Source organism: Myxocyprinus asiaticus, chromosome 23, assembly GCF_019703515.2.
Source record: "Myxocyprinus asiaticus isolate MX2 ecotype Aquarium Trade chromosome 23, UBuf_Myxa_2, whole genome shotgun sequence".
In the NCBI taxonomy this organism is placed as follows: domain Eukaryota; kingdom Metazoa; phylum Chordata; class Actinopteri; order Cypriniformes; family Catostomidae; genus Myxocyprinus; species Myxocyprinus asiaticus.
The window spans coordinates 41,495,943-41,522,699 of NC_059366.1; the positions used below are offsets into that span (position 1 = coordinate 41,495,943).

Genomic DNA, 26,757 nt, shown 5'->3' on the forward strand with positions numbered 1-26,757 from the left:
GTTACACAATATTAAACAATTGAAATCATCTGAAATAAGTGTATATTTACAGGGTGACAGGTACAGTATGAATAGGATTTAGAAATCACTCCTTTTTGTTTTTATTGGCATTTTGCATACTGTCCCAACTTTTTTCGGAATTGGGGTTCTAAATCTTTGACAAACAAGTGAACACAATAAAACCAGACTGGCATACATTCAGAGGCAAGGGTCAATTATACAATGAAGGTAGATTTAACCTGAGGTTTTAACTATGTTCTCAAGACAAAGGTATTATTTTATAAATGTCAGATCGATGCAAGTATTCACATGTGTTTTAAATGATACATTTTAACAATTTATAGATAACAACACTTGTTGGCCAAAAATTTTTTTTGATATCTTGTACATTAACTTTTCCATTCTTCCTGTTTCTTGAATTGAGTTTCTGTGCCTCATAATCGTTTTACTTTTCAAATTTGCCAGAAAATCCTATAATCTATTTTGTTTGATGCAGCCATAGATTAAAAGAGATGCATAGATTTGTTCATGTGAAACTAATGGCATTGGTTTAATGGCAGGTTCCATTGTGACAACTTACCCCATGCGTATTTCCATTACTATATTACTTGTATAGCAACTTTTTCACATGAGTGAGGTGGATAAAAGAAGGTGACTTACGCTCTGAGTACTGTATGATGCGTGTTACGGTGTCTCCCCTCCCAAAACTGGTTACAGGACTGAGGCTGACCTCATATGACAGGGGAATACGTAAGTCTGTGAGTGTGTAGGACATCAGAACACCTTTCACTGGTTCTTTAGTGGTGATCTGCTTGGACAAAATCGTCTGGGTGTTCTGTGAACACAGAAAAAAAAAAAAGATTTAGGAGTGCAGCGTCATCCAGGATTATGATCAAATGAGATGTGAATGACTGATATTACTGAATAAATGGCACTGTTATATGTCTACATTTAGGAGGTTTATTGTACTATACTGTAGGTGTTGCAAACCATGCCCATTTCATTAAAATAACATAACATTAGTATCAATACATCAATGGAGTTACTTATTTTGGTTAACTTTGATTAAGATTAGGAAAAGGAACAAAAATGTTAATAATTTAAAATTATTTACATGATATTTTTAATAATTTAAAATCACACTAGAACTATCTGTGGAGTGACTAGTCACAATTCATGAATAATTTTTAACTTCTTAAAAAAAGGTTAATTTCTAATCTTTTAAAATCATAAAGTTTTGAAATTGATGGGGAAAAATTATTTAAAAAAAAAAAAATGCACCATTATCATTAAATTTAACTCAAATCTCAAAGGCTTTTTAGACATTTTCTTAGCTGGTCTGTAACAGTAAATGAAGAATCATACAAGAATAATGAAAGAACATCTATTTTAATGTCTCATGCAGTATGTAGATGTGGTATCATTCTGACCTTGTAATGACTCACTGAAGTAAAGAAGTTCGCAATTAAGATTTGAAATCTCGTTAGTCCAAAATCCTGCTCCACACAGTTGCATTTTACAGGGGCAGTACATGTACCCCCCCCCAGCCCCCCACCCCCCCACCCCCCATTAAAAAAAAGAAAAAAAAAGAAAATTTAACAAGAGTGTGAGTAAATGATGACAACATTTAAAATTTGGGTGAACTATCACTAATCAAATATGTTCTGATGGGCTGCGATGTTTTTTCCTTTTTTCCCTTTCAGTGAGGACAGACTTATGCTAGAAACCTGTTGCATCACATGCAGTGTTATACGTCTCTCTTACTCTTATTCAGAGAACACAAAAGATCCACCTTAGTAGCAAAGAAATGATTTACTAGGTGCAAGGTCAGCTCCTTTAGTCATCCTGTTATCAGGAGGGTTAAAAGTCTTTCCTTAGGGCAAAACAGCAGTGTGCTGACTAAGTACACTTGGTGAAACAGTGCAACTTGTTATTCTCTCCTCTGAGGTTCTCTGACCTTCCCCTGGGACATTTCATGATGCCTCAGAATGCTGCTGAGTTTGAGAAGTTTCTAAAAATCCTTTATCAAAATGTTAGTTAGTTAGTTTGTTTGTTTGTTTGTTTGTCTGCACTTTGTGATTTTCATTTTTTTTTCTTCTTCACCTTGTAAAATAGCATTTAATGTTGTACCCAGAGGATGTTTAATTTTATGACAAGATAGAACTGCAAGGCCCAAAACAAACAACACACTAACATGAATGAATGCAAATGCTAGAATCTACACAAGCTCGATATCATTCAATACAATATAGCGGCCCTTCCAACAATTCATCATTGTTGGAAGGGCCGCTATAGTGGGCATTAGCATAACGTTAGCATAAATATACATGTGTGTGTGTGTTTGTGTATATATATATATATATATATATATATATATATATATATATATATATATATATATATATGTATATATATATATATGTATTTATGTATATATATATATATATATATATATATATATATATATATATATATATATATATATATATAAACATAAATATTTAGGGGGCCAAGCACTGAAGGTCGAAAAAGTGCTAACAAGTGCTAACATATCCTTAAAATATTGATTCGACAAATCAACGCATATGGCCGCCAGCAGCCAATAAAATTTCAGCACCTAATAACTCAAACTGGGAATTGATGAAACTTATTAAACACAAGCAGGGTCTGTACACAAAGCTATATATAACATTGTGTGAGAATCGACCACAAGGTGGCTAATTTACATTTTTGCAAATAACTCCTGAACTGTATGGGCTAGAATAAAATGTAGTAGTTTCTCTGTATCCTTCAGTTTCCCCAAATCATACGGTCACATGAATTTCCATTTATGCATGAAACGTTTTCTACCACTTTGATTTATATTAAAAACCTACTTTTATGAACTCCTAGGCCGTTTGCCCGATTCGTACCAAATTTGGTATACATCATCTGCAGACTCTCCTGACAAAAATATTCTGAAAATTCTGATTCTGAGTCGTTCGGAAGATATAAGCCAATACGTTTTTGGTGTGGCCTATTATGACTAATTATGTATCTTGTAAGCGCAATATCGAAACTTAACAAAATTTAGTACACATGGACAACAAAACATTCTGAGCTCACAAGCAAAATGTAAGGAATTTCTGATGATAGGGGGAGCTATAACTTTAAAAAAAATCCTTATCAAGCAAATGTGCTCAATGCAGTTAAAAATGTGACACTAAAATAGCTGTATGTCCACAGCATACTCAGGATTTATACTGTTAAGTTTTATTATTTTGGTCATCTCTCTATATGTGCTTGGACCCCGTAATTGCCGTTTGTGGCTATATTATAATTTATAAATAATAATTTTAATATGCTTAATTTTAAATATTGATATATAATAAATATTAAATATAAATATAAAAATAATGTCTATGATTAGTTTTCTCTTTCAGGTTATCAATATCAGCTACAGAACTTTAAATGTGAAGAATGTTATTTCCGTGCAATTAGTGGCAAAAAACAGAATCACAAATATAACTTTGATGTCGGCTTTACAGTGTATGGTCTGAAAGTTTAAACTTTTTCAAACAAAAGTTTGAGGTTTGATGGTTAAACAGACATTATCTTTTGAAAACCACAATTTTGATCAGATTAAAAAAGATATAGGATATAGGAACTCTAGGACAAGTAACAGTTGATAATTTTGGTCTAGATATAGGGATTTTGGAAACAAAACTAAACCATGTGTGTAGAATAACAATATATTGGCAAGTTTCAAACACTCCACCTATTTGCCACTGGTCAGCCAACAGGTAGTCCTGCCCCAAACTCACACCATTGGTTGAACCAATGTTATCATATCTGGCCTAACCAGAAACTCTCAAACAAAAAGATTGTAGATCCATTTGTTGCCACTAATGGCGCACAAGCCTTCACCTTGAATATTTTATACTATTAACTGTATCTTATTAGATTAAATTAATGTGCAGTCAGCTGTTCCAGGTCCCAGCACCATGGCAGCCCAGGCTTTTTCCATGAGGAATTGAGAACATGTAATGGCCCCATGGAAGTGGTGCACAATGGAATAAGAAACAACACACATTAAAAAGTGTGTGTTTGTGTGAATCTTTCTTCGTTCCCTCTTTCCAAGTAGGAAGTGTAAGTGTGGCTGAGTTGTTAACCTATCCAATGAGGCTCAACCACATTTGTTATCTGTCTAATTTAGTGGCACTGTAATTACAATTTTATTGTACAAAATTAAAATTATGTAACAGTCTGCCACAGCACCTCAGAAGACAGTACCTCATGGTATTCCTAATGAGCAACTTCATTCCTTTGCTGTTATAGGTCAGGAAGAGCTAACAAAACTTATCAAAGCATCAAAAGCTACAACATGTATGTTAGATCCCATACCTACTAAGCTCCTGAAAGAGGTGTTTCCTGTAGTCTCAGAACATCTTCATAATATTATTAACTTCTCGCTATACTTAGGGCATGTCCCAAGAAACTTTAAGCTGGCATTTATCAAACCCCTTATCAAGAAACCATAGCTTGATCTTGGAGATTTAGCTAATTATAGACCAATTTAAAACATACCATTTATGTCAAAAATAATAGAAAAGGTAGTGTCCTACCAACTACATTAATTTTTTACAAAGAAACAGTATCTGTGAAGAATTTCATTTAGGATTTAGGCCCCACCACAGTACAGAGACTGCACTTATCAGAGTTACAAATTACTTGCTCTTATCATCTGATCATGGTTGCTTTTCTCTTCTAGTGATTTTAGATATTAGTGCAGCCTTTGACAGCATAGATCACGGCATTCTCTTAGATAGAATTGAGAACTATGTTGGCATTTGTGGACAACCATTAGCTTGGTTTAGGTCCTATATATCTGATAGCTACCACTTTGTCTGTGTAAATGAGGAATTGTCTGATCAGGCTAAAGTTAAATATGGAGTGCCACAGGGATCACTTTTAGGGCCTCTACTTTTCTCTTTATTTATGCTTCCCCTGGGAGACATCATCAGGAACCGTGGAATTAGTTTTCACTGTTATGGCGACAATACCCTTTATTATTTATTATAACTTTATTTTTCCACGAAACCCGAAGAAATTTCCCAGTTCTTCTATTATTCAATTTCTCTGTCCTTCTATTCAATTCTGACAAAACAGAGGTACTAATTATTGGACAAAAAAATCAGCTGCTAAAATATAATTTGACTCTCAGTGGATGTTCTGTTACATTGTCTTCTACAGCGAAGAACTTGGGTGTTATAATTAATAGCACTCTGTCCTTTGAAATCACATTTCCAATGTTTGTAGAACAGCATTCTTCCACCTCAGAAATGTTGCTAAGTTACGACACATGCTCTCTGTTTCTGATGCTGAAAAACTAGTTAATGCGTACATGACCTCAAGACTAGATTATTGTAAAGCATTACTGGGAGGATGTCCTGCAGGTTCAATAAATAAATTTCAGTTGGTTCAAAAGCAGTGAGAGTGCTGACTAAAACCAAGAAACATGATCATATCAGTCCCATTTTATCGTCGCTTCATTGGCTCCCTGTTAAGTTTTGTATTACTTTTAAAATTCTGTTAATTACTTACAAAGCTTTGAATGGTCTAGCTTCTCAGTACTTAAGCAACCTTTTGTCACACTAAAATTCCAGCCTGTTAATAATACCTAGAATAACAAAATCCACAAAAGGACGTAGATCCTTTTCCTATTTGGCTCCTAAACTATGGAATAGCTTTCCTAGCAGTGTACAAGACTCAGACATGCTCTCTCCGTTTAAGTCTAGACTAAAGACTCATCTCTTCAGCCAGGCATTCACCTAATTTATCCCACAACTCATAGTTATGCTGCATTAGTTAGGTCTGCCGGAACAAGAAACACATCTCATATTTTATAACTCTGCTATAAAGCGAATGGCATCTACGCTAATATTATACAATATGTTTCCCTGTCTCAACCTTGGGATACATATCCCGAGGATACTAGAGCCTGCCAGATACTGTTCCGGTCCTGCCCGATATCCAACTCCCACCGCTATGTGTCACTGAGTGATGACTATTAACTGAAGCCAAAACACAAAGAACGCAGCATCTACAGAGGACTTCCAAGGCTTTGTCATTAATCTTACAGTTCTTACAAAATCCTTTAGTTTAAACATTGGCCACTAACATCTACTCAGTTCACTACTTTAAACCATGACTTGTATTACAAATAAATGTAAATGCATAATTAAATATATGTATATATAGATAACTAATATTGGAATTATATTCATGCTTTTTAGCCAGAAATGAAGCCCTCTCTGCCACTTGTGAAAGCACAGGTGTTCCATATGCTTTTAACCTCAAAACTGTGTAAACATCGACTTTACCTTGGACCCAGATGCACAAGGTGAACTTTACCTCCTCATTTCAGAAGTCCACCAAACACCAAATTGAGATATTTAGAGTGTTACAATTGCAGTCATCCTAACTGTCTCTCTATGTTTGAAATTAATTCTGCAATAAATTCAATGTCTCTATTTCACATCAATAAAAGCATTTGGACCAACAGGTATTGGTATGGGTCTAAGGGGGATCTGTTATTGGTCTGGATCAGAATTTTAGGGGTTCTGGTTTTAGTCTTGGATGGGTTCATAGGACATCTGGGTCTCACGGGGTCTGGTATAGCCCTTTTCCACCGAAATGGTGATGGTTTGGGTGCCGAGCCTGTGCTCCACTGGTTCACGGCTGGGGCAATATGGGGCCTTTCATAAGCCGGCCGCACTTTTCCACTGACTTCAGAACCGAGTGGTGTCATAATGGGTTACGCGACTACTTTCCGTGCCCATAAAACAAACATGGCACGTCACAACAGTGTTTGTGTACAGCTTTTACTCATGTTTTTGAGTAATGCAATCCAACGTTATTAAATTTCTTAACAAGATTGTCAGAGACGACATCTACGCCAAAGACGACAGGTAATGTAATTACATTATTTTTAATGAACTAGGGATGTGCCCGAAGTTGAATACCTTATTCGGAAAGGCACAAATAATGACTTCAAAACGAATAACGAGTTCATCCGAATAACAGAAAAAATATTCGGAAGACTGATCATCCAAAACAATATTTTAAATAAACATATAGAAAATTACAAAGCAATGATGAGTCTGTGAAGCCAATATTACTACAGTGTAAATCTTATGAATGAAAATGCGCATGGTGATTTTAAGTTCAGATCGGACGGTCGCATTCTCGACTCGTTTGCAGTCTCTGTTAGTTATGCATGTCTTAGAAATCTAAGCTGGAATCATTCACATTTTCCACTTCTTGAAATGTCTGTTTGAAATGCTGAGCACATTAATGACAAATGTTTCACACAATTCACACGTAAGGATTTATAAACCAACCTGAGAGTGATGTTTAATTCCTGACCAAAGTAGTGATGATTTTTTAGTGGAGGTTGACTGTAAGTTGACCACATTTATATCCACATTAAGGTAATTATCTGGTTAATCCTTTATTCCATAAATGTTTAAATGCTCCATAGAAGTTTAAATACTTCATAGAGTTTAAACTTATTCAGAATATTCCTGCACACGGAGGATTAAAAAAAAAAAGAAATGAAATTTTTTTTCGCTTTTCATTTCTAGAAATATATAGAGGCATGTCTTGCAATTTATTACACTGCACAATTCCATTTCACTAATTCTGCACATGTAATTTAACTGATTAATTATGTCCTCCACAAAAATATGTGAACACAAAATAAGCCTCGAGTATATCATAAAACTTTCTGATAGAGATTTACGGTGCTTTTTAGTTTCTAGGCTATATTAATTTATTCGCATTTCTTTTAATATTCGCTGCAAAATGTGTACTTGACATTTTACAACTGCTTGACGCCTCATGCCTCTAAAATAATATTGTTACTTGCACACTGCACAGACATAATGAAAATGTTGCTTAAGCAGATATTAATGTCTGAAATACCAGGAGAAACCACAGTTAACAACATATTACACAGTTTATGTAGCCTTCATATTCAGCTTCATCTGGTGAGAAAAAATAAAGAATATATCAATAATATAATTAAATAATAATTATAATAATATAATTATTATAATAATAATAATTAAATAGGCCTATCCAAGGCATACTTTATATACAGAAGCTGTAGCCTAAATGTAAGAGAGTTACATTTTAAAATGAGTTTTGACGGACTTCCGGTTTAAACCTTGCCCACATCCAGTTATATCCGAATACAGATACAGTTACAGATAATTTTGTCATAATAATAGATACAGATATAGATACAGATAATGGCTTTGCTGCACACCCCTAGTATGAACTATGGCTTAACTTTCTAAATTCTGTAAACTGTAACAGTGGAATCATTATTAACATTGGTGTAGCAGATGGTTATATTTGGAGTTTTGCCATAGCATATAATATTATGTTTACATCTTGATTGAGAATCCCTATGTTTACCTAACAGATAGCCACGATCTTCCAAAGTTAGTGAGTAGCTAGTCAAAAATGCCCTTACTGAACAAAACAATGCACAAAATTAAGAGGACAACAGTGTAAGGAAAGTTAACAAAGTTGGCAAATATAATAATTTACTGAGATCAGCAACAGAGGACTCCAGCGATTCTGTGTTTATCTTGAGCATAACTGGCTGAATATAATGTCCCGGTTAGATAGTAGGCTGGTCGGTGTCTGAGTCCAAAACACTGTTGCTCCATCCACTGTCGCATTAGTTTAGGTCCTTCTTACGGTCCCTGCACTCCCTTAAGTGTTTTTCAATTTGTTTATGATTTGATCAATTGTCTAATTGGAGCCGGTGTGCATCATTTCTTGCTGGATCTTCTCATAGACGATTTTTTTCCCCTTTGCCATCTCTCTAGTTCACCTCGGATCTCCGTAAAGACCATATTGCAAGTAGAATGCTCATTTTGTCCGCGTTTCCTGAACACTTTTGATGTCTGATAATTTTGTGTTTTTTGTATTGTTTTTATAGAGTGAAGAAGTACTCTTTGCTGCAGATGGTAGCTACTGTTGTTGGGAAAAATTTGGTGATGAAACTTTTTCCCGCCCCCTAACATAATTGGTTCCTGCGTGAGACCAGCAAGATTTTGGGGCCAGTGTCGAACCAGGTTTCCAGCCCCAGAATGGCCTTCTCTGCAGTGGAAATGCACAGAAAAGTTCAAGAATTCGCACCTGTCCAGGAATCTGCCCTCGAACCATGTTGGTGGAAAAGGGCTAGTATTGGTCTAGGTTGAGCTCATAAGGGTATGGTATAGGTCAGCGTCTCTGTCTTAGGGGTCTGGTATTGGTCTGGCTGTGGATTTTAGAGGGACTGGTATTAGGGGCAGTGGTAGCTCAGCGGTTAAGGCTCTGGGTTACTGATTAGAAGGTTGGGGGTTCAAGCCCCAGCACTGCCAAGATGCCACTGTTGGGCCCTTAAGCAAGGCCCTTGACCCTATCTGCTCCAGGGGTGCTGTATCATGGCTGACCCTGCACTCTGACCCCAGCCTAGCTGGGATATGTGAAAAAGAAGAATTTCACTGTATATGTGCAAATGTATAATGTGTGATAAATAAAGAAAATTATTATAATTATAATTAGTTCTGGGTTGGGGTCATATGTGGTCTGATATTGGTCTTTGTTGGGTTCTTACATAGCCTGGGTCTTAAGGGGTCAGGCATTAGTGTGGATCTTGATCTAAGGGGTTCTGGTATTGGTCTGGGTTGGGGTCTTAGGTGGTCAGATATTGGTCTAGATCTGGGTCTCAGGGGGACTGGTATAGGTCTGGCTATGGATTTTAGAGGGTCTGGTATTGGTCAATGTCTGGGTCTCAAGGGGTCTGGCTTGGGGTCTTGAGGGGTCTGGTATTAGTCTGGGTTTTCAGGGGTATAGTATTGGTCTAGATCTGTATCTAAGGGGGTCTGGTATTGGTCTGGCTATGGATTTTAGAGGGTCTGGTATTGGTCTGGTTTGGGGTATTATGTGGTCTGATATTGATCAGTTGGAATCTTAGGTGGTCTGGATCTTAGGGATTCTGATATTAGTCTTGTTCTGGACCTTATAGGTTCTGATATTGCTCTGGATCTCAGGGGGTCTGAGGTGGTCTGGGTTGAGGTCTTAATTGGTCTGGAATTGGTTAATGTCTGGGTCTCAGGGGGTCTGGTATTGTTATGTCTGTCGATTTTAGAGGGTCTGGTATTGGTCTGGGTTGGGGTCTTAGGTGGTTTGATATTGGTCTGGGTCTTAATGGGTCTGGGATTGGTCTGGGATTGAGTCTTTGCAGGTCTGGTACAGGGTTGGGGTCTGGGTAGTACGGGGTCTAATACTGGTTTCGATTGAGGTCTCAGGTGGTCTAGTATTGGTCTAGGTTGAGGTCCTTGGGGTCTGATATTGGTCTTGATCTTGTAGGCTCTGGTCTTGACTCCAACTCTGTTCTACAGGAATATGGTATATACATGACATGAGATATATATGAGACATGAATAATTAATGAATGTAGAACTAGGAGAATAGAAGAGCTGTAAGGGTTATTGCACTTTGGATGAAACTTTATGTACTACACATACACACACAGAAATGTACACAGCTGTAAATATCACCCTCTCCTCATATCACAGGTGAGTGAGGTGTGAGAGCAGAGGGCTGTGAACTGTGTCTCTCACCACAGGATTCCCCCTGCAGGTATGACTCAATAAAGACGTGTAAATGCACTCCAGCGCTCGCTCTCTTGCACACCGTGCTTCAACACACTGATCTGAGGTCTGTCATTGGTGGAGAGAGTTCTGATCTTCACAGCTGTACATGTCTCCAGTGGCCATGTAACATATGGTACCACATATATTTAAAAGATTATTCAAGGTTTCTTATTTGCCCGCAAATTCAGAACTATATGTCTGAATATAGAGTTTAGCTTGTTTGCTTGAGTTTGATTGAACAAAAACAAGTGTGAAAAATGAGCCCAAAATCATGATCTGTAATTAATGTTTTCTCATCTACACTGTCAGCGTAGTTTATTCTAGAGGGACCTGAGTTTTCCACACCGGTAAACAAGTATGCAGCCTCAGAAATGAGGCGTATGTTTCCTGCCATCTCTGAAAACACAACACTCATTTTAGAGAACCAAGAACACTCTTTTTCTGGAAAGTCCAAAGGACATAAAAGCTCTCTAACCCTATACCACACTTTCGTTTACCAAATGCATAAAGGAATAATTCATCCAAAAACTCTGAAGCTCCAAAAAGCACAAAGTTTGTCTAGCGCTCTGTGCATACGTCAAGCTATAAGAAGTGTAATCAAACTTGAAATCATGATTGTGCCAAGAGACTGCAATGATAAGCTGTACAGTTAAAGAGGAGTTACAATTTGGTCTGTTCTCACCCAAAACTGAGTGGATCACTTCAGAAGACGTGGATTAAATCACTAGAGTCATACCGATTACTGCTGCCTTTACATGCTGCCTTTATGTGTTTTCTGAAGCTTCAAAGCTTTGGTCACCATTCACTTGCATTTTATGGGCCTACAGAGCTGACACATTCTTCTAAAAATCTTTGTTTGTGTTCTGCAAAAGAAAGAAGGTCACACACATCTGGACTGGCATGAGTGTGAGTAAATGATGAGAGAATTTTCATTTTTGAGTGAACTATTCCTTTAAATAAAGTGAGAGAGAAAGAGAGTGAGAGAAAGAGAGTGTGTGAGAGAGAGAGAGAGAGAGAGAGAGAGAGAGAGAGAGAGAGAGAGAGAGAGCATTTAAATGGATAGTTCACTCAAAACTGAAAACCACAGTAAAAGTAATTGATACAACTCATGCACTGTCTTCCAAGTCTTCTCAAATGATACAATCACTTTGTGTGTTTTGAAACAGAATGATATTGATTATTTAAAGGAATAGTTTACCCAAAAATGAAAATTTGCTGATAATTTACTCACCCTCAGGCCATCCAAGATGTATCTGAGTTTCTTTCTTCATCAAAACAGAATTTAAAATTTTTAGGATTTCATTTCAGGCCTCCTCCTTTAAACAATGCAAGTGAATGTACTCCATTTTTCTGATGGTCCAAAATGCATATAAAAATATGCAAATAAAGTTCTTCTGAACCCAAACGATTGATTATTTTTAGAAACAAAACAATACTTATATACTTTTTAACTACAAATGTTCACTTCCGTACATCTCTGTGACGCGCTCACGAGAGGGATGACGTAAGCTCGTTGACCATCTCCTCTTCTCTTCCAAAATCAAAATCATTCGACATCGTGTTTGAAATTGTTTTGGACTGTTTTGGTTTGTGAACGGTGCTTGGTCTGTGGTCTGTGCAAGTTTCTCTTGTAAACGATGACGCGCTTCCTGCCTCCTCCTCCACACGTGACCTTACCAACGAGCTTAAGTTGTCCTTCTCACGAGTGCACGTCACAGAGATGTACGGAAGCGAACATTTGTATTTAAAAAATTATATAAGTATTGTTTTGTTTCCAAAAATAATCAATCGTTTGGGTTCAGAAGAACTTTATTTGTTGACTGGAGTCGTGTGGATTATTTTGATGCACCCTAAATATGCATTTTGGACCATCAAAAAAATGGAGTACATTCACTTGCATTGTTTAAAGGAGGAGGCCTGAAATTAAATCTTAAAAATCTTAAATTCTGTTTTGATGAAGAAAGAAACTCTCCCAACCCCAACATCTTGGATGGCCAGAGGGTGAGTAAATTATCAGGAAATTTTCATTTTTGGGTGAACTATCCCTTTGAATACGTGTGTCACTCCCAAAATTTTGCACAGTGTACATGGCTTATGTGTATGTGTGTGTCTACTTGTTAGACTACTCATTTGCTTTCTATTCTCTAGTGTATATCTTGATATGGTCTGTATAGTAGTTGAGTAATGAAACACGTTTATAGAGTTAGAGTGTAAAACTCTCTGTACTGAACACTCTGTTTCTGAGAAACAATGACATTGCTTTTTTCAGCTCACTACCTGTCTTGTCGACATTTCTCAGAGCAACATCTATAAAACATTAATCAACAATACCACAGCAAAGCAGCACAAATTCAAACACACACTTACATGTAAACACACTCAGTCTTGACCATATGGGCAACAATGTACCTGTACAGTACACATACAATACATGTACTGTACACACATAGAAAAAAAAAGTATTAATAAAAAAACCCTATACACACACCGACATTTATTGTTATTCTATTCTGATCAATTATGCACATACTGTATATTCCACTAGTGTACAGAAAACCCATCCATAATCCCTCTCTACCCCCCCCCCCACTCATAAAAGTTAATGTGTCTGTACGCATGATGCAGTCAGGATGTTAATTCATCAGTCCCTGCAGACTCTTACTTAAGGTAAGGTTTTAAGAAGGCTAGATTAGCTATTCATGCACACAAAGACAAGTGGCTAATCTCCCCCTCCCCGTCCGCTTTGATTCCTGCCTCCTTCCATAATTCATCCCCGTTCTTCCATTCCTGCCGCCCCCCTCAGGGCCAAGTTTCTATGAATAGATGATTAGGATGTTGGAATCAAAAATCTGATGAAGAGTCACAAAGCATGCACGGTTTCCGCAGCAAGGGAGCATCGCAGTGCCAGCAGTATGCAACCGACTGTCGCCACAGGGTCATCTTGAGATGTTTAGTGGTTGTTTGTTTATGAGTAGGGTGATCATATTTTTAAAAATTCTTAATCTGTCACACATGGGGGTTGCAGGGTATCCCTGTGAATCTTTCATGCAAGGTTTACCCAGCCTTTTCTGAAATAATAATAGGAATAACAGTAGTTTCTAAAGATTTTATTTAATCAAAATGTGAGACTGTCTCTGTTAAAAAACCTAGTGGGCTGCCTTGTTGTCTACTGCCTACACTGGCAGCATAGTAACTGAAATGGATTGGCATAAGTGATTGATTTGGAACACTCTACATAAGCAGCAACTTGTGTGTCATTCAAATTGAGCTCATCACGTGAAATGCACGAGAGACTTGACTGACAGTTGATTTCAACAGCATTAACAATGTGATACTCTAATTAACATACAAATACCTAGCATGCACAAATATTGTGGAAAATTGTCTATTTTAAATGAGAAAAGTCTTAATTTAAAATAGTCCCTTTACTGTTAATTAGATTTAATCTAATTACTCTTTTTTTTTTATTTTTTTTTTATCGATACTTATGGTTTTGAGTGGAATATATTTATAATAGACATTATAATTCTATTTATAATATACACTGAAGTTCTTGTAACTTTACATGGAATCTAAAAAATGTGGTGCTCATGTGCAAGATGTTGAAAAACAGAGAGACACAGTGCAATGGTTAAAGTTGTCCGTCTAGCACGTGTTTACATAGAAAAAGGGGCTGTTCACACCAAACTAGTCCTAGGGCAAAAACAAGCTAGAAGAAGTGCCGTGAATAGTGCAGAATGCAGGTGTCTCAAGATAAGTTTTTAACAGTTCTTTTAAACTTGACATGGCATCTAAGAAATGTAACGCTCCTGCAAGAGATACTGAAAAACAGCGAGATACAATGCAATGGTCAAAGACATCTGTCTAGAGCATGCTAACACAGAGAAGAGGCAGTTCACATCAAACATGTCCTAGCACTTAAAGAAGCAATACGAAGTGCTGCAAATTTAGCAGAATGCAAGTGTCTTGAGATGTGTTTTTAACTGCTGATAGTTCTTTTTAACTTGACAAGGCGTATAACAAATGCGCCGCTCGTGAGCGAGATGCTGAAAAACAGAAAAACGCAGCACAACTATGTCAAATATATCCATCTAGCACGTTTACTCTGAAAAGACAGCACACACAGACACAAAAATGTGTTCTGTGTGAACAGCCCTTTACAATGCTGCCTCGCTGTGGACTAGTTTGACCACCTTAGGCTGGTATGACCTTGTGTTTTTTAGCAGGGATGTTTGTATGTGTGAACATTCTTGTGTTGGGGCATGTGGGGTTCTGAGAGTCTTTTTATTGCAGTACAAGCAGTGATCGATCCGCTGTTTGTTCTCTACACAGAGCACACCATTCCCCTGACTCCTATTGCAAAAACATTTATTCTACTAAAGAAAGAAAGAAAGAAAGAAAGAAAGAAGTCATTTCCAGCTTCATGTGGTTGGTAGTGTTTGCTGTACCTGTTTGACGTTAATCCAGTAGCCGATGATTTTGTCTACAGCGTTGGGCTCTCTCTGTGTCCACTGTAAGATGTACGAATAATTGTTCTTCAAGGTGCGAATGGGATTTGGTGTGTCATAGTAAAACTCTGCATTAAACGGCTGGGCTAAACAAACAAACCAAAACAGAGCTCAAGTAATTACAGTGAAATACTCATACATTATCATTTTTCTAGTATCTTATCCTGAATTGATTAATCTAGATTAGTTAACTGGTTCTGCTTCACACCACAGATTTTACATGCAATCACTATTTAATTTTTCTATCCAAACTATGCACGATTACATGGTTAGCTGCATTTTATTATTTGCAGTTAGCATTTTTTTTTTTCAGAATTAAAATGTCTACTATACACCTTGCAACACAATTATTTCTATAATATTGCCAGACAAGTAAATCACAATGTTCTGTATTTTTAAAAGGAGTTATAAGTTATCAGAGCGATCACACAGTCATATTAAAGTGTGAAGATAGAGCTAGCTGATAGCGTTAGCGCCGCTTAGCTGTCATGCTGTGGCAAACCTAAAGATACCTTACTGAGAAGAAAAACCCTTACAAGACTGCAAGACAGCAGACATTTTATCCCCACAGAGACAGAAAAAAAAAACACCTGGGCCTCTTGGAAACATAGTGTAGTGCCATATTATCTCATGGCTGTCTTAGCAGATTTCTAAGTCATCAACTTTAGTAGCTAGCAAAGCAGGCAACTCAACTGTAAGAAGTGTAACTGACATTTTACACATAAAATGTGTTAATATTTATTGTAATTGTATTCTATTTCTGTGAAAGTAAACAGAACCAATCATGCAATCCTTGTTTGAGGGTAACTGGTTCCCTGCTAATACAAAAATAAATAAATAAAAATAACGATTTTGTAGTCTTATCTGTTTTAAGCTGGTTTAGCTGGTCTCATAGCCTGGTTATCAACCAAGCTGGTACTCAGCTGGTTGATCGACCAGCTTGACAGTAGCCCAAACCACTCTAAAACTAGCAAACAGATCAGCCTGACCAGGCTAGGAAACCAGCTAAGACCAGCAAACCAGCTTATACTGGTTTTACCTTTATTCAGCATGGTTTAAAATGGTTTCTAGTCGATCCAATCTGGCCATTTATGGTTTTAAACTTGTCTTAGTTGATTTAGGTGATTTATAAGCTGGGCTACCAGCAGGTGGGGTCAAAGTTGTCCTGGTAGACCATTTTGGTAAACCTGGTAATGGCAACCTGGTTGATCTGGTTGGCCCTGTTCCAAGATAGAACTTGAATCAACCGACTGACTAGCTTCACCACCTTAAGATGGTGTGACCTGATTTTCCCAGCAAGGATTAGCTTAGGGAAAGCTAAACCATGCTTCTTGTGCATCCACAACAGGAGTAAAGTAACAAAACTAGTAGACCAGAGGCTGGGATGTTTATCAATTCTCTCACAAATTATACATCTATTTTCAGTTTAATATTCCTCTTTAAGGTCGAGCATATGAAGTAGAAAGAGTTCCTAAACTCTAGAAACAGTTCCTAAACTCAAATACAGGTCTTGCTGGTTTGCTGGTCTTTTCTGGTCTCCATGCCTGGTCATGTTGGTCTGATTTGCTGGTTTTTGAAGGACTTTGGGCACTTGTCAGCTGATCAAGCTGGGAGACCAGCTGGCCGACCAGCTAAGCTTAAAAAAATACAATTAAATTAAAAAAACAATTGGCCAGGCTGGGGGACCAGTTAGACTAACATAAAGGCTGGTTTATCCTGTTTATCCTGTTTAGCACCCTTACACTCACCAGAAACATTGAAAGTGCAGGTTGAGGTCCCAACTCCATTGCTCACTCTACACTCGTAAGTGCCATTATTATTTGGGTCCAGTTTAAACCGGAGCTGAGGAACACTTTGTGGGTCCACCGGTGGGGTTCGGATGGGCATGCCATTGTAGTACCAGCGGGCACTGGCTATCCGGTTTGGATTGGACTTCAGAACCACACAGCGCAAATTGACCATCTGGAAGGTTGGAGAACGAACGTCCATCAAGACTGGATCCACAACAGGAGGGTCTGTGATGGAGAGAGAATACATTTTACCCTTGTATTTATCTGTTTTACACTTCTGTTTCTATTTTGATATTATTGGTACAATATTGTTTTTTATACAGGGTCATTCCAACTATGTAGACCATTTTATGTCCCCATTATACTGCATAAAGATTGAAATCATATGCATTTGCTTTATTTCATCAAAGAATCACAGTTACGTGAACAAAGAGATCCATTTTAATACTTTGGTTTGAGAGAATATTGCCGTGTCCTCACCAATCATTTGGCAATAATTAAGAAGTACTCCCTGAAGTTTTGTCATTTTCTGAGCTAAAGAAGCACAATTTATGATATGATTGTTGTTAAATTTTTTTACTGATTTGAAATATGTTATTTGATAACATTATCCAGATCATCTTGACCAACTGTTTTGGAGATTTTAGTCTTTTCCCATTCAAAAAGATAGGATCTGCACTTGCATCCATAGAAAATAGCTGCCTGGAGGACGCTGAGTATTCTGACTTGCCTTAAAGGGAATTTGCATTATATCTTTACTTCCGTGTTAGTTTCTATCATGTTATGCATCCTGTTAAATATTTTGCCACTTTGTAGATAATCAAGTTAAAGTGCATGAGCTTGACCAGAGCATTTCCTGTAAGTCTGGTATACCATTTTATAGAAACACATCCTTAAATTACAACACAAGAATTAAGTTACAGAGTTTAAAAATTTGAGTGCAACAGCCCTTACAATTGATCTATTACAATTTGAACACTTTCACCAAGACAGTGTTGGTAAAATCCTCCTACTTTTCAAAGAGAGGTACTCAAATAACATTTTGTTTTTTCTTCACTAACAGGACAAAAATCAATATTAAGGGAAAGAAAAGTAATTGAACTGCCCACTCTTGAGATTTTACTGGAAACGAAGCCTCACATAAACCACACTAAACAACTTAGAACACATTGCGTGAATCCACCGCATATGCCCACAACATTCACATGACCGATTAGCTCCTGCCTAAATCAATAAGAAGGGGTCTACATTGTTTCTGCTAACTGAACGGAATCAATCTATATAGGGCTAGGGCTAGTGACTAATTACAGCCTACTGGGGTCTGGTTAGACACCCTGCATGTATGAACTGACGTGACAGCAAATTAGCATCTCAAAACCTCAGGCTTACATCAACAGTATATTACTGTAACTAATAAAGTGCTGAAACCGTGACAAAGCATTGGTGTAATTAACCCAATGAACCTAAATTCAGTTATTTAAATGAGAAATGATTAAAAGCCTTATTAGCCTGAGAAATATTCAGACTGATTTACATGCAAACTTTCCAAAAACGATTATCATAGACACATTACAGCATACCTGTACATCAAATTAAACTACTGTATGTGGGCTTGAATTTTTATATTTTTATTTGTATAGCTACTTGTATAGCGTTTCACTACACACATTGTTTCAAAGCAGCTTTACAGGAAATCATGCATTAACAAAAACAAAATAAAAAATGAAACTGTAATATCTATAAAGTCTTAGAGTGATTATTGTGTATTTTGATTAAATATGATTGTAAAATGTGTATATAAATTAAATAACTAAATAATTATTGTATTTAGAACCCCTGTGAGCACGCTGAAGGCGACTGTGGCAAGGAACACAAAACTCCATAAGATGTTGGTTAATGGAAAAACAAAATAACCTTGGGAGAAACCAGGCTTACTGTGGGGGCCAGTTCCCCTCTGGCTAAACAGCATGAATATAATGCCAATATTAGTCATTTGTGTGCAGTGCAAGTCATGGTTTTAAATTTGTAAATTAAGTAAGCGTTAAGGTCTAGTGTTTTAAAAATAAAAATAATATATTTTTTTTAATGAACTTTAAGATTAATGACTAATGTCTTTGAAGTCACTCACAAAAGTGAATGGCAAAAGGCACTCACAACCCATTTTACCTACATAATTAGAGGCAATTGTTCATAGTTGTTAATCAGGAATTGATTGGATCATGTAAAGTACGGGTTGCATAACATAATGGAGACCATCTTTATGTATCCCAATGATACTGCTTCTTTTTCAAATCTACCGTTATTTGACATGGAATATTTTTACTAATTCATTTGTCACATCGCAAGATCATTTAAATTTAACTAGAAGGTAAAAAGGTGTTTAAAAATGGTGAAAAACATCAAATGGCTGCCAGGCACAGCACTGAAAATACACACTTTGCCATATAGATTTGTATCTATTTTAACCCAAAATGTTGATAAAATGTTTTTTTTTTTTTTTTTTTTTTTTTTTTAAATCCATGGACATGCTATGCATCAACTATCCAAATAAACACATGCTGATAATAGTGAGTGAGAGGCAGAGATAGACAAGACAGATAGAAGAGTGAGGTTGTGGAATGCATAACAAAAGGTGCCGTGAATAAAAATTTCTCTGATGTGACATGGTGATCATCAGCTTTGCATTTCAACACAGTTTGTGACAAATGTTTATCGAAACTCAGGCAACAGGAAGAGGTTATTTCCTGCCATCAATTCCCTTAATGAAGGTTTCAACAGACTCTTTTAATTTCACAACACAACAGTTCCCATAAACAAACCATAGTCACCTGTCTCATGTGAGAGGACACATCTCTGTAGCCAAGAATGCACGGCATGAATGTGAGAGTGCAAAAAGCGGATTTTGCAAAAGAGTTTGCTGGTATGGTCCAATACATTTTAAAGGTGTATGGTGTATTTTTAATGTATACATTCTTTCTCCTATCCCAGATTAATATACAGAGACAACTATAAGTAAGCTGTTCACAGGCTGATTCTGCAAAAAAGTGTAAACACTGTGGCTCTGTGGTGCTATCAAACATTGCAATAGTGGGGTTTCCCTCTAATGTCATACTCCGGAGTTCTCTCAGCACACTTGAGCATATACGCTCATGCGCATGCTTCAAAAACCTATAAGAACGCAGCTTATGCATTTACATGGACACATAAGCCGTGTTATTTGGCAGAAACCTAGGTGTGTTAAACTGCTTTCTCTTATTACCTTAAACTGAGATGGGAAAATGTGTGAACAATTTTACACAATGTTTCACAATGCTGATTTCTGCGAAAAATCAGATATACGAGGTCAAAAGCATTGACAAAAGGAACGATATAGTCTACAATGAAAGATATACTGTATATGGAATGAAATATACAGAACCCTCAGTGAAGTCAAATGACGTTGACACCGCAAACTAAACAGAAACTAAGCTTCTAACCACAAGTGGAGAACTGTAGCTCCAACTACACAAATTTGTGTTGCTGTTTGCGAATGCTCATTTCAACTATAGTTTCGGGAAACATCAATCATTGTACTGTGTTGGTAAGGATAGAACTTGTACCATAGTTGGTTAATGATGCTTTTGGGAAATGCACCCCAATCCGACACAGCAACATAGACTAAAGCAAATTGTGAGTTTGGGGTGGGACTATATGTTTGTCCTGACCAATGGTAGACAGGAGAACTGTTCAGGAAACCTTTTTGAAAACAGTGATTAGCCACTTTTACAAATGAAACCTGTTGAACAGCAGTTTAAATTGGACATTATCTGTCCAATTTTGACAACATTTATTTACTCCTGAGTCACACGGCGCAGAGTAATCGCATCATCTCCATCATAAATTTGCTAATGGCCCAAATAAGACGCCTAACGTCAACGTGTCCTGACCTTGAACATGCTCAAACTGTTAATCTTACATTTGGACATAGCATCAAACATGAAATTTCCAGTATGTTACAACTTCTCATTCCAGGAAATTGCCAGAGCTGATTTACCGGTACTTCCCAATGGGTCCTTTTTACACATGATCTCTAAATGGAAAAAAATAAATAAAAAATGGTGTTAATTTTCTGGAAAAGGCTATATGTGGAAAATATATGCCTATTAATTTTGCAATTCCATTTGGTGAAGCTAGAAGTGCAGAAATGACACATACCAGCTTTAAACATATTTAACTTTAATTGGCAGAAATTAAAGGCAGTACAACAAAAACTACCATGATGTATTAGTATTTTACTTTACTTTTAACTAATAGTAAGGTTTTTTATTTATTTATTTATTTATTTCATTATGGTAATGAGAGTTCGGAAGGAATATGTGCTTAATTATCATAATTTTAATAAAACAAAATCTATATGATACTAACAATAGGCTTCATTTTCCTATTTGATTTTGGGTTGAAATATAACCCATGTTCTTGTCAGGTTTCATGAGATTAACCCATCTAGCCTTGCTCTGCCCAGAGTGTGGTTCAGTTGGTTCAGTTTCAAGCAGATGCAGTCTGTCTCTCCTGGCACAGTGAGACAGGCTAGGGTGTGAGACAGTGTCCCCTCTGTCTACAGCTCCAGGGAGACAAGCAGAGCCACCTGGCTCATAAATCAGATCCATGGTGGGACGAATCACAGTGGTGGGCTCTAAACTCCCTAAACCCTGCAATACTCTGCATCAGTCAGGGCTGTTACAGCATCAGTATTGACGGAGGACATGAACAAAGGGATTGAGGCTGTGAGGGCAGACTAGATATGTGGAAGAGAGGGTGATGGCTTGCCTGTTCATATGAGCTCTTAATGAAGCTATCACTCATTTAGCTGCAACATTCAGGGGATTTCTCAGGCCATCAGTTCTCTTAGAGAACTCTTCAATTCCATCCTATGTGTGCTTATGTGTTACACAAGTTGGTAAATATTGTATCACTTGTATTGTACATCACTGTACATTTACACATTCCTGAAGAACTATACATTTTCACTACAAATTAAGTATTGATTTATTTTTTTTCAGGTAAAAAATATCTTAACATCCTTAAAGAAAAAAAAAATCCTTAAATATTTTTACTGGAAAACAAGATAGAAATGCTGATTAATAAAACAATTATTTGCAGTATATACTATGTCTCTGATTGTAAGGGCTGTTTAGATACATTGACTGCACTGTGTAATAACAGTATAAATCATGTAGCTGTTGTCGTCATTTATCATAATTGATTGCAGGGCGTAAGAATCAGGGAGCAATGACATGCTCCGCTCACCTGAGACAAACTCGTTTACCTAAGCGATGTCTGCCAGATGGAAGGAGACATCCTGGAACAACCTCTGTCAAACACAATATGATAACCTAACAGCATATGATCGCTAAAAAAAAAAGAAAAAAAAAGAGGTATCTTAATGGGTTTACTAGCAAAGCAAGTAGTCAATTAGTAGATACAGAGATTGTATTTTCACTTAAAAATAAAAATTTGACTCCACTGACAGTTAGGTTTAGACTTGGGGTTTGGGTTAGGTGGTAGAGTTATTAAAATATGCATTCATGTTGACTGCAATAAATCATTTACAACTAAAAATTCAACTCCCTTTTGAGGCCACCCTGTGGACATTTCACCGGGAAACTGGAACTCACATGTGCCAAACTGAAACGTCGGTAAACACAGGCTGATTTCAGTTGCAAAACTTAATACTTACTGTCGCCAAATTCACAGTGCGATCAGTCTGATTTTCAAACAGGTTTCCCAAGCATTCCCCATCTGCCATTGGTTAAATTCACGCCATTGGTTGAGCCAATGTTGCTGTATCAAGTGGGTCTGGGTGCTCAAACATACAGAGCAAAGTTTTGATATCTTCACAGTGTTTACACTTTTAGGGGTAGTCAACCTTCAGTTGGCTTATTAGTAGTTGTCTCTGGATATTAAGCTGGGATACCATAAAAAGATGGCACACATCAATTGTAAATGACACACAATGATGATGGTGCCTGACTCACTCATTGTGGGGCTCAAACCACCAACCATTCGATTACCAGGTCTAAGCATTGACCAATGTTCCACACAACCACAAAACCCATCTCTGGGCCAGATACTCCTCCACTGCAGTTAATAGACCTGAAATTCAGCATCATCCAGTAATCACATGTGGTATTTTGAAGAGACACAATAAACACACAGGTTCCATTATGAAACCATGGAGTGCTTTGCTCTGCTAATGGCTTGTGTGAAAAGGGCTGATGCGTATTGAGTGGTTCAGGGTTATCCTATCTGTTTTTTGTGTGGCTTGCACTGCTACTGCACTAATGAATTCAAGGCCTTTTAGTTTGGCACTTACAAAACACACTCCACGCAGGCATCACAATGCATTATGAAAACTCAGAACACATTAACACTCTTGCTGGCCCTGAAAAGCTTCATCTAAAAATAGCAGGATCAAAATCATTGATAATGGCCCATTGGGTCTTAATGGAAAATGTGTGTCACTTTGTGGCAATTTGGCTGTTGTCTCTTAGACTCAATCTATCCTCGGTTACTGGATTGCATTACAGTCAAGATTAATATCACATTAGAATGTGCAGCACCAAATCATATCTAATCACACCATCGATTGAGACAATTTGACGAGTTCATTATAACTACTGTCCTTTCTCAGACACAGGAGTGCCTCGTCTGAGACATTCCATGAGTTGTCCAAAGTCAATGTCCATGTCAATCGACCAATAAAATCATAATATGATCTTACAGAAAGGGTTGAGCCGGGCCCAATGGGGAACCCCTCTGAAAGTGTCTGCTGTTAAAAGTACTGTACCATTTTATACAGCATTAAAGGAATATATTTGGATTTTTTTTTCCAAATCAAAATTGGTAATCAACTTTATGCCATAAAAGCTGTCGACTGAGAAAAACTTGTGTCAAACCAGTAATATTCCTTTAACGCTGAACATGTTTTTGTGTTGGTCCGTGATGTTTTGAATTTTTGTAAACATGGGCAACACACAAGTTTAGGTCAAGTTTGGTCACCAAAACACTTACATTCCACATTGAGCTGCACCTGCGCCTGTCTGCGTTTGATGTTTAGGCCATTGTAAGGTGCAGTTTGACAGCGATACGCTCCCATCATATCCCGCGTCACATTGGTCAGGCGCAAACGTCCGTCACGAGTCTCAACCACCCAGTCCCCTGATGGCATGGGCAGATCCTTGTTGGCACGAGACCAAAGAACGGGTGGGCGGGGTTTACCATCAACCAAACACACAAGCTCTGCTGTACCACCTTCACTGGCATTAACCACACCCCCTCCGACTGGCAAACTCAGAACAGGAGGAACGACTGAAAAAGAGGAAGTGATAAAAAGGATTCGGAATAGGAGGAATATTGTGTCTGGGAAACTGTACATTAATAAAAATGATGAATTATATACAACATTAGCTATCATGTAAACAATCAACAATCAATCAATAGACAAATAATAAATATAAGCAAAACAACTAAAGATGGAACTTTGAAAATTGCTCTATGGACAAATAAGAGATCGCTATTTACTCAAACTGTTATAGAACATTTGCATTTATTTGTATATTTTATAATTTACATGATGTATAATGTAATACACATACAATATTCAAATATATATATATATATATATATATATATATATATATATATATATATATATATATATATATATATATATATACATACATACATACAGTACTGTGCAAAAGTTGTAGGCACTTGTGAAAAATGTTGCATAGTGAGGATGTTTTAAAAAATAATGCCATAAATAGTTTTTACTTATCACTTAATGTCAAAGTCCAGTAAACATAAAAAAGCTAAATCAATATTCTGTGTGACCACCTTTGCCTTCAAAACAGGACCAATTCTCTTAGGTACACCTGGACACTGTTTTTCTTGGTTGTTGGCAGAAAGGATGTTCCAAGCTTCTTGGAGAATTCACCATAGTTCTTTTATCTATTTAGGTTGTCTCAATTTCTTCTGTCTCTTCATGTAATCACAAGTGACTCAGTGTTCAGTGGGGGACTCTGAGGGGGCCATGACATCTGTTACAGGGCTCCCTGTTCTTCTATTCTAATCTCTTCTATTTGCAAAAGTAATGTTTGGGAGTCTAACATTTATATTTCCTATTGACACACTAAAGCTGAAGATATAAACAACAATCTTAAGACAAAAAATTGGTGAAACATCTTACGTGCCAAAAACTTTTGCACAGCACTGTATATATACTGTATATATACCTGTATATAGTACCTGTATATAGTATATATATAGTATATATATATATATATATATATATATATATATATATATATAGTATCTTCAAATATTAAAATTATACAAGGCTGATATAACCTTTAAACTTCACAACTTTTTAAACTTTCAGACAATGCTTTGTCAAACCAACATCAAAGTTTGTCTTGACAATTTTTCCTTTCTAGTTAAAGGAATAGTTCACCCAAAAATGAAAATTATTTCATTATTCACTTACACTGATACCATGTTTATGACTGTCTTTCTTCAGTAGAACACAAATAAAAATTTGTAGAAAAATGTTTAAGCTCTGGTGGTCCTTATAGTGCAAGTAAACAGGTGCCATCGGGCTGCTGGCAATTTGATGGTCCAAAAGGCATATTTAGGCAGCATAAATGTAATTCAGATGACTCCAGTCGATCAATTAATGTCTTCTGAAGCAAATAAATAGGTTGGTGTAAGAAGCAAATCAATAATTAAAATGTTTTTAACTTTAAATCATTGCTTCTGCCCAGCGCTGGGATGCTGTTTGAAATGAACTCCCACATGATGTTCTTTCCTCTGCTTGGCAGATTTATTCTTCATTCAAATTATTCATATTAATAAATGTAACTCTTTACTCAGTATTGGTGTCTTTTATCATATTGCTGATCTGTATATTACATGGTTGCACTTTATTTTAAGTATGTGTACTTTCAGTATACTTGCAGTGTACTTACCCAAGAAAGTACTGAGTAATATTAGGTAACTACATTGTACTTAATATGGGTTAAGATTAGGGTTGGGGTTAGGTTTAGGGTTAGTACCAAGTAATTACTATAGTTGTTGTAATTATATAGTACGTAAATGTAGAACAGTAATGTAAAATAAAGTGTTACCTATAACATTATACTGTAATGCAATGCTTCTTGGTTAGGATTATTGCTTTATTTAAAAAAAAAAAAAAAAAAAAAAAAACTTTGAAAAACGTCAAATAATGACTGTTGAAGACAGACATACTTCAAAGAGAATGAGAGATAGATCACAAACATGAGCGGTAAAGACTACTGGATGATATATTGATCGTGTTAGGCACTGTTTTTAGAAACAGGCAGCAATTCCAGAGAAAGTCGAAACATCTCAAATGCAAGAGAAGAGAAAAGTCAGCTTCCTGGTGAGATGAGAGATGGAAGATTAGAGAGGGCTAAAATGCAGAAGGGCATCCAGCTTTTCCCACAATTCTACGGTTTAACAACATCACTCCAACAGAATGACCATTCTCACATTATCAGTTTACCCACAAGGCACACAGACCTCTGCAGACCAATGTAACCCTACTGACTGCTCCACAGCCAATCAACAAACACACAAGATATATAGAAATGCTATATACAGTATTTGAGTAAGCTTACTGTATATACACATATGCAGCTCATTATTTTTTTCATAAACATTGTTTTTGTTGTAGTTATTTCACCGGAAAGCTCTGAATCCATC

At 36.8% G+C, this 26,757-nt stretch overlaps 1 protein-coding gene across 1 annotated transcript in view; it reads right to left on the minus strand.

The window, feature by feature from the left end:
• LOC127413523 (MAM domain-containing glycosylphosphatidylinositol anchor protein 1-like) overlaps nucleotides 1-26,757 on the minus strand; it is a 272,396-nt gene that overhangs the window by 65,438 nt on the left and 180,201 nt on the right. The window contains exons 9-12 of the mRNA XM_051650732.1: nucleotides 24,046-24,342; nucleotides 16,954-17,220; nucleotides 15,146-15,291; nucleotides 661-835 (exon numbers count right to left, since the gene is read on the minus strand). Of these exons, the coding sequence (XP_051506692.1) occupies nucleotides 661-835; nucleotides 15,146-15,291; nucleotides 16,954-17,220; nucleotides 24,046-24,342 (885 nt within the window). The remainder of the gene's footprint in view (nucleotides 1-660; nucleotides 836-15,145; nucleotides 15,292-16,953; nucleotides 17,221-24,045; nucleotides 24,343-26,757) is intronic.